Consider the following 9,203-nt stretch of genomic DNA (forward strand, 5'->3'; position numbering starts at 1 on the left):
TCACTATTATTGAGATGAATATTCATTCTTTTTTATTACCTTATGAATGTATTATTACCCGATACTTTTACTATAATTATAAAATATACCCAGTGAGGCCGACTTTATAAAGTAAACTTATTTTCAAAATATAATTTTTTGAAATATATCCCGATGGAGTTATATCAGACAGGCTAGAAAGCGTGACAAAGCCGAATTATGCAAAAAAAACAAAGAAAAACAAAACAAACGAAGTAAACTTAAAATGCCAAACCGCCCGCCTTGCTTGAGCTCCTACAGTGTACTCTATTTCAATTTCTCTGTAAAAGTCACTTTCTCTCCTACCTTTCCCCTTTTTCTTCGTCCATCGTTTCTACTGAATTCCCAATTTCAGCTTCAGTTTCATCCTAAAATCCTCCTCCTATGGGGACACCTGTGGCGCCACCATGGCGGCAACCAACAATTACAGTCGTCCTCTTCAATATCCTCCTCTACGCCGCCGCCGCCGCCGATCCAGACGACGTCGTCTGCCTAAAAAACCTCCACGCCTCCCTTCAAGACCCGACTAACAACCTCGGAAACTGGAGCACAGCAAACATCAACAGACCCTGCGGAGAATCCGACTCCCCTCTCCACGGCGCCACCTGTAACAACGGCCGGATTTTCAAGATCTCCCTCCCCGGACTCTCTCTCGGCGGTTCAATTTCCCCTTTCATCTCCAATTGCTCCAACCTCCAAACCCTAGACCTCTCCTCAAACCTAATCTCCGGCCAGATCCCTTCCGACCTACGCCTCCTCCAAAATCTCGCAGTTCTAAACCTCTCCGTCAACCTCCTCTCCGGCGAAATCCCCGCCGACATCGCCTCCTGCGCCTTCCTCAACATCATCGACCTCCACGGCAACACACTCTCCGGCGTCATCCCCCCGCAACTCGGCTCCCTCTCCCGCCTCTCCGCCTTCGACGTCTCCGATAACCATCTCTCCGGTCCCATTCCGCCTTCACTCGCTAACCGCACCGCTCTTCTTCCCCGCTTCAACGCGTCGTCGTTTCGGGGGAACAAGGGCCTTTACGGTTACCCGCTCGACGCCTACAGGCCTAATAAGGGCCTTTCAGTTGTCGCTATCGTCGGGATCGGACTCGCCAGCGGCTTTCTCAGCCTCGTTATCAGCTTCACCGTCGTCTGCGTTTGGCTCCGACTCACTGATCGGAAACTGGCCGCCGAGGAAGCCAAAGTTTCGCATCTCATGCCTGATTACTGAAAATGAGCGATTTTGCTTCCGATCCACTTTCTCTTTTTTTTTTCCTTCCTTTTTGATTGATTAAGTTAAGCGAACGAATCTTGATGAGAATTTGGGATTTTTGTCAGTAGTGTACAAATAGTCAATTAAAATTATCAAAATCCAATTAGTTTTCGGCGTGCTTGATTAGTCACAAATACAAGTTTAATTTCTTAGGGGCTAAAGCGTAAATATGCCTTTAAAAAGGTGCTACGTGTATTAATGACAATAATTATGACCTTGGGGTTTGAGATCTTAATGATGGATAGCTAGCTTGTTGCTTGGTAAAGCTTCATGAATCATGATCTATAAAAAAGCTGTAATTCTTAGGTTAGTGGCTCTAGGGGAGATTATGTGTATTTTTAAATTATAATGGGGTGTTTGTTTAGAAGTAATTGGAAGGTTTAGTATAATGAGGTTAGGAAGGTGTAGCACTAACAGTAGATAGTGGTGGTGGGACAAGCACAGAAGCAAAGTGCAGAGGTTGTTGTAGTTCATGTGAACGCCCCTGACTTTTTTTTCTGAAATATGAACCCAATGGTCCTACACTACCCTCCATTGATCAATGTACAACCTCAATTAGTCCTTTTTCTTCCCCAAGCAATTTAAATAGTTGTGTGCAATTACTAGGGTCGAGCCCACATACAATTTGTAAAGTAACAAAGTGTACATTTTTTTATGAAGGAACAAAGTGTATGTAAGGGATGTGAGTCATGTGACCAAGAACTTGTTCCAAGGTAGAACAAAAGAGTTAAAATTTGTAAAGTAAAGTGTACGATCGAACTCTTGAAGGGCTTAGTCTTTTAGTATGACTAGCTTCCTGAAAGTGGAATAAGAATTGAATAGCAAGTTGAACAAGATTTTTTCAACTCTGAGAACCTTTGACTAGCTTGGTATAGGCTAAAACTCAGAAGAGTTCTTAATTATTTTGAGTAATTACAATCTTGAAACTAGAAAACACACTCTTCGTTAGCTGTGTTTCATCGCTTTCTCCTACAGAAAGTATTTCAGAATTTAACTCTCTAACTCAATATAAAGAATATTCGAATGCTCTCAATATTATCACACAAAATTTAAAAAGTGAAGTAACGTTCTTAATTCCTAAGTCTACTATCTATTTATATACACGTTGTAGACACAATGTCTCTAAGTGAATGGACCTTGACACATAAACATGACCTCTTCACTCTCATTGCTTAGCAAGATCCTTCTTCTTGAGTTCTAACGGCTCATTGCAAGTAGCTGGTTGTGCTACCTCTAAGTGACACGCGTAGGACTCAGGTCAAGCTTGCTCTTGTAACTTGTTCTTTCTTTAACAAATTTTTTAACACATGATTAATAGTTTGCACTCGCACTTCCATCTGAGGGATGCGCTACCACGTGTATGATTGATTCCTCTTGGGTACCATAAGCACAAGTCCTTTATCCATTTTAGATAGTGAAGAATTCTCTTGACATTGGTGACATGTGTATCTCTATGGTCGCTTTGGGATCTTGTACATAGACTCATTGCAAATACAATATTAGGTCTTGACACTGTAAGATACATAAGAGATCTTACCATCTCTATGTAGCTTGTCTCATTAACATTTTCTCTAGTAATATCTGCATCAAGCTTTGTGGTTTTGGAGATGGGAGTGGGGAAGGGCTTACAACTATCCATCTTGTACTTCTTTAGTAGCTCACAAAGGTACTTTTTTGATGGAACTGGATGCTCTCCTTCTTTTGCACCACTTGAAAAACTCGAAAGAAATTGAGCTTGCCAATCATGCTCATATTAAACTTCTTGCTCATATGGTCTTGAAGTCATCTACAAGAGACAAGTACTGGAACCAAAAATAATATCATCTACACATACTTGAACAATATGGATACCCATTTTTATACTCTTTTATTAATAGGGTCTTGTCCACTTGACCTAGCTTGTAGTCCAGTTGGATGGGAAACTCTGTGAGGCAGTCATACCAAGCTCGAGGCGTTTAATTAAGGTCATAAAGTGCCATGTCTAAGAAATAGACATGGTCAAGGAGAGAAGTATCTTCAGTCTAGGAGGTTGCTTGACATACACCTTTTATTGAGTGTTCCATTGAGAACGGCCGTATTCATATCCATCTGGAATAGTGTGAAGCCCTTATGAGAAGCGTACACTATGAGAAATCGTATTGCTTCTTGTCTCGCTATTGGAGCATATGTCTCATCATAGTTGATACCCTCTTGTTGGTTGTAGCCTTGAGCTACTAGCCTCGTCTTATTGCGCATCACTGCTTGTTGGTTATATGAACTAGCCTCTTAGTTCATACAACTAGTAATGCCTTAGTTTTAATGATAACAAACAACCTTACATACTAATGTTTATTGAGTGAGATATAGCAGGAAAACAATAGGCCTTTGAGTTAATTAGGTGGTTTACGCATGGAAATCAACGAGCTTACACTACTAGGATACAGGATATTAGCGACGGATAATTCCGTCGCTAATATCTCCAATTCCGTCGCTAACTTAGGTTTGCGACGGAATTCCGTCGCAAACAGCCCGTCGCAATGCATGTAGTCGCTAAACGAACTTTGCGACAGAATGGAGGTCCGTCGCTAAAATAGCGACGGTTTTTGCGACGGAATTCCGTCGCCAAATGTGGAAGTAGGAGACGGATTTTTTGCGACTCTATGGCGACGGAAATCCGTCGCTAATCTTGACACCTGGAGACCGATTTTAGCGACGGTTTTTGAAACGGAAATCCGTCGCTAATTCTGACATCCCGGAGACCAATATGTGCGACGGTTTTTGCCACCGATTTCCGTCGCTAAAAGTGATCCAACCCTCTAAATTTTGAGACGGATTTCCGACGCAAATCCGTGTCTAATACCATTTATAATTTTAGATTTTTTCATTTCATTAGATTTAATATTTGCACAATTTATAAATTTTTATTAAACTTCGAAATATTATGAAATCAATCATAAACAAGCATAGAAATCATAAATTAAATCAAAATTGTCATTATAAACGTCGTTCGTTGAAAAAAAAAACATACAAATTCTTAAAAACTTAATTTTCGGGGCCGTCATCATCATCGTCGTCTTCTTCGTCTTCTTCTTCTTCTTCTTCTTCTTCTTCTTCTTCTTCTTCTTCTTCTTCTTCTTCTTCTTCTTCTTCTTCTTCTTCTTCTTCTTCTTCTTCTACTTGTTGCGGACGATATTGTGGTGGAAGGGTTGCATTCATCATAGTCACGTTACCTCGTATGAACTCGGACATTTGCGCATGTATGTCTCGATGCAAACGTGACTGCATTTCCGTATACATTTCCGCTCGCATCTGCTGCAACTGCGATTGCAACTGCGATTGCATCTCCGCTCGCACCCGCTCTTCTGCCACGTCTATCTTGCGCTGAATATCTTCTTGGTTTGTCTGAGAGGACGAACCGATGTGAGATGGCCTGGAATGACGCGCCCGACCGCGTCTTGTGTCGACGTATACCCCGGCCGCTGAACCAAGTCCGTACACCCGGTTCTTCTTGTTGACGCCTTCCACCTCTAGATAGACCTGCGTCGGGTCCACGTCAGCCATACTCGCATCCTGACCCTCTTGGGTCGATGGCTGGGACGAGGAAGCAATCTTCTGGGTGAGCGCTTCCTACAATCACCGATGAAAAATGGTATATATAGTTAGATATAGTAATGAATAAGTTATAACGTAATACAGTTTATGAAATACATACCGACAACTTCTTCGCCCTCGAGTCTATAAGGACAGGCTTGTCCTTGTCCTTCCTCGACGTGTGTGTGTGGCGGTACAGCTCGGGAGCCGTCGGTGCACGACCAAGCTCCTTGGACTTATCAAAAACAAGACGAATTATTAGTATGTCATAAAATTAATAAGTTTCATTATACGAATCGAAAACATAAAGTTAAGAATCAAACCAAGACGTCGTAATGCCCAATGAAGGATCGAGATCCCCCCGTGTGTCGCACCAATCCGGTGCCCCGACCCTCAGGCTCGGTCATGCGATTAGCATGAGCAGTGCGGGACCTCGCCTTCTCTTCTTCGGTGTCCCAATGGGCCTTCCACCTGGCCCAAACATCAGCACTCACCGCGTGATGCGGTTTTCCAGCCGTCTTCATCTTGTTTAGGACATCTTTGTACCTATAAGACAAAATTATTCAAAAAATTACAAAGTAAATAAATGAATTATATTTTAAAGGATAGTGATTTATAACTTACCGGTTTCCAGCATGTCTCAAAAAGACACGATACATGTAGTCCTCGCTGTATTGGTCTTCCCAAATATACTCTTTCTGAAAAGAGTAAAATATATGCTTGTTGTTATAAGATACTTGTACATTAACGTATTTGTGAAGTGAATAGATAAATAATTACCTTGAATTCTTGCCAATAATATTCTACTTGGCTGGCCGATAAAAATCGCCAGGCACTACCCTCAGGGAAGAAATGTTTCCGGAAAATCTCCCGTATAGAACGGGAAACCGGTCCGGACGGCTGAAGCAACGACCCGGACTCGTCGGGTCGGACAACCACCCTGTCATCAACATCCACCGGTGGCGGTGCAACAGAAGAAGAGGCACCGGCCTCGGGGACTACTCCCAAGGACCGGCCACGGCCACGGCCACGACGACCTCGACCACGACCACGACTGGCACCTGTCTGCTCACTCGTCGATCCTTGTCCTCTCATGACTTCAGTGATAATTATTAAAATGGAAAGACGCAAACATAATTAATAACTAAAGATATTATTATATGTCAACAGTACAAAACACTAATTAACAATCTATATACAACAAACAACCTAACTACATCAATCAAGTTCGTCTTCATCTTCTTCATCGTCGGATGATGAAAATATAACATCTGGATCTTCGACGTGAGGAACGTGCAACGCATCTTCGTCAGCTTCTTCATTCTGATCAACCAAGTTTGTCGGAACTTCATTTGTTTCAACGATTAGGGGGTTTTCTTCGATGTCGTCTTGGAAGGCCGGTACCACTTTCTCTGGCATGTCAAGTTCCGACCTTGCCTTAACCTTGCTTACTGCCCACCAATTAACTTTATCCCGTCTTTTGCTTGGATATGGCAAGTATTGAACTTGGTCGGCCTGGTGTGCCAAGATGAACGGTTCATACTTATTGTATCTCCGTCTATGGTTGACTTCCACCAAGTTGTATCGAATATTAGTGTGTGTGCCACTATCCGTGGGGTCAAACCACTCGCATTTGAATATGACGGTCTTCTTCATAGGTAGAGCTGGATACTCTAACTCGATTATGTCAGTCAACACACCATAAAAGTCATTTTCGCCCTCGACATATTGTGTTCCCCTAACACAAACACCGCTATTCATCGTAAGCCTGTCTTGCTCGTATTCTCGAGTTAGGAACTTGTAGCCGTTCACGCAATACCCTTTATATGTGTCCACCGTTCTACTGTTGCCCGAAATTGCTGAATGGTTGAAACCCATCGGAACACAAGCCTAATCTTATATTTCTGACTTCGTCGGCAAAATCGGAATGCAACTCGCTAAAACGTTTCCACGCCGGAGAGTCGGACGGGTGACACATCTTGTCATCCACCATCTGATGGTCAGCATGCCACGTCATATGTTGGGCAGTTGCTTTCGAAGCATACAATCTTTGTAGCCTTGGAGTTATTGGAAAATAAAACATTTTCCTATAAGGGACTCTAGCCTTTCTCCTTTTTGATTTGCCTTGGGTAACGGGCTTCCACCGCGGTTCACCACAAACTTTGCATTCTGTTCTATCTGCATCTTCTACCCCCCAATAAAGCATACAGTTGCGGCGACAACAATCAATTACCTCAACCGGTAACCCCAAACCCTTAACCAACTTTTTTATGTTAGCAAAATTGGTTGGCATATTATTATCCTCCGGAAGCAGCTCTTGTATGAACTCGCACATGTCGTCCATTAACCTTATCGAACCCTGATGACGACACTTTATATCCATCATTTTAGCAGATGCCGAAAACGGAGAGTGCTTGTTGTTACCAGGCCATATTTCTTGCTCCGCTGCGCGCATCATATCAAAAAATTTCTGCGATTCGGCATTCGGAGGCTCGTCTTGGAATGACACTTCTGGACCAGCAACATCATTTATCATTCTATGCCCAGATAAGAATCCTAACCCCTCGACATCATTCTCTAATACGATATGTTGTTGTCCTCCGGGATTCAACACGCTCCCCTCGCCATGAAACACCCATATTTGATAATCTTTTACAAAGACATTTCTCAAAATATGATATTCTACATCTTCCATATTGCGATAGCTTTTATTTCTACATGCATACTTAGTACAGGGGCATTTTATTTTTCCTTCACTCATACATGTTGGATGATCGGTGGCGAACTGGATAAACTCTGACACTTTCTCGGGAAAGCCGGGAGTTAACAACCCCCCCGTGAGTCGTTGATACATCCAACCACGATCTTGGTTCATCTCTGTAGTGCGTTTTATTAGATAACGATACTATCTAGCTATCAGTATTTATTATCATACTAATAAGATCTCTAATTTATTTTATTTTGTTACATTAATTCCGAGCATTAATCATACATATTAATAAGATCTTTACATTATTTGAATAATATTTAATATTTAAATACAACAATCATATATATCCACAACACTATATATGTATTTTTTACAATATTTTAAATCTTTAATATTCTAAATTCATACAAAATTCTAAATGTTCATTTCTAAATCCACAACATTCAATATATAATTTCTACAATATTTTAAAAACCTATATAATTCATAATAATTTTTAAAATTCATAATAATTCTAAAAAACCTATATAATTCATAAAAAAACCTATCAAATCCTATTTATTTCTATTTATACACTAAAAAACCTATAAAAAATAATAACGAAATTTCTATATAAATTATTAAAAACTCTATATAAATTCTATACAATTTCTATATAAATTATTAAAATTCATAATATTTCTATTTATTTCTATTTATACACTAAAAATTATTAAAAACTCTATATAAATTCTATACAATTTCTAAAAAACATATATAATTCAGAATAATTTATTTTAAACATTAAAAATTCTGAAAATACTATCTAATTTTATTTAATTTATAAAAATCTTAAATAATTGTAAACAAAGTCTATAAAATTCATAAAAATATCTATAATTTCTAAAAAATTTCTAACATATTTACATATTAATTATAATATAATAACGAAATTTAAATATATAAAACAATATAAAAAATAAGAAAATCCAAAACAAAAACAAAAAAACCTAACCTCTTGAAGCGGCTGGCGGCTGGGCGGCGGTCGACTGGGCTGGCGGCGGTCGACTGGCTGGGCGTCGGTCTCTGCGGAGGCGGAGCAGCAGTAGGAGGCTGAGATGGGGCCGGGCGGAGACGGCTGGAGGTGGAGACGGGGCCCGGTAGGAGGAGGAGATGGGGCTGATGGCGGCGGAGGCGTGGTCTCCGGGAGAACGACGACGAACGGCGGGAGGACGAGGGCAGAATTTGAGAAGGAGAGAAAGGCTTTGGCAAAAAATGAATCCGCGTCTGGTACATATAGAGGACGAAGATTTAGCGACGGAATTCCGTCGCTAAATCCGTCGCAAAATATATTTGGCGGTCGATTCGAATTTCTACGAAATATTTTGGCGGAAACTACCTATTAGCGACGGATTTCCGTCGCTAATAGGTAGTATTTTTGGCGGTCAAGGTACCGCCTAAACTACTACCTATTAGCGACGGATTTCCGTCGCTAATAGGTAGTATTTTGGCGGTCAAGGTACCGCCTAAAATTACTACCTATTAGCGACGGATTTCCGTCGCTAATAGGTAGTATTTTTGGCGGTCAAGGTACCGCCTAAACTACTACCCATTAGCGACGGATTTCCGTCGCTACTAGGTAGTAATTTTAGGCGGTCAAGGT

The 9,203-nt window shown here is 41.0% G+C and overlaps 1 protein-coding gene across 1 annotated transcript; it reads left to right on the forward strand.

Annotated features, from left to right (window-relative positions):
• Nucleotides 1–402: 402 nt before the first annotated feature.
• Nucleotides 403–1,239, forward strand: LOC141249463 (uncharacterized). Its single transcript, XM_073669621.1, has one exon. The coding sequence runs from the start codon at nt 403–405 to the stop codon at nt 1,237–1,239; it is 837 nt and encodes a 278-aa protein (XP_073525722.1).
• Nucleotides 1,240–9,203: the final 7,964 nt, after the last annotated feature.

The sequence above is a fragment of the Phyllobates terribilis genome, unplaced genomic scaffold (genome assembly GCF_046119375.1).
Source record: "Phyllobates terribilis strain yellow unplaced genomic scaffold, ASM4611937v1 Scaffold_4571__1_contigs__length_59389, whole genome shotgun sequence".
Taxonomy (NCBI): Eukaryota; Metazoa; Chordata; class Amphibia; order Anura; family Dendrobatidae; genus Phyllobates; species Phyllobates terribilis.

Coding starts and splice junctions, on each gene's coding strand:
- LOC141249463 (XM_073669621.1), top strand. CDS start 403: ATGGGGACACCTGTGGCGCCACCATGGCGGCAACCAACAATTACAGTC.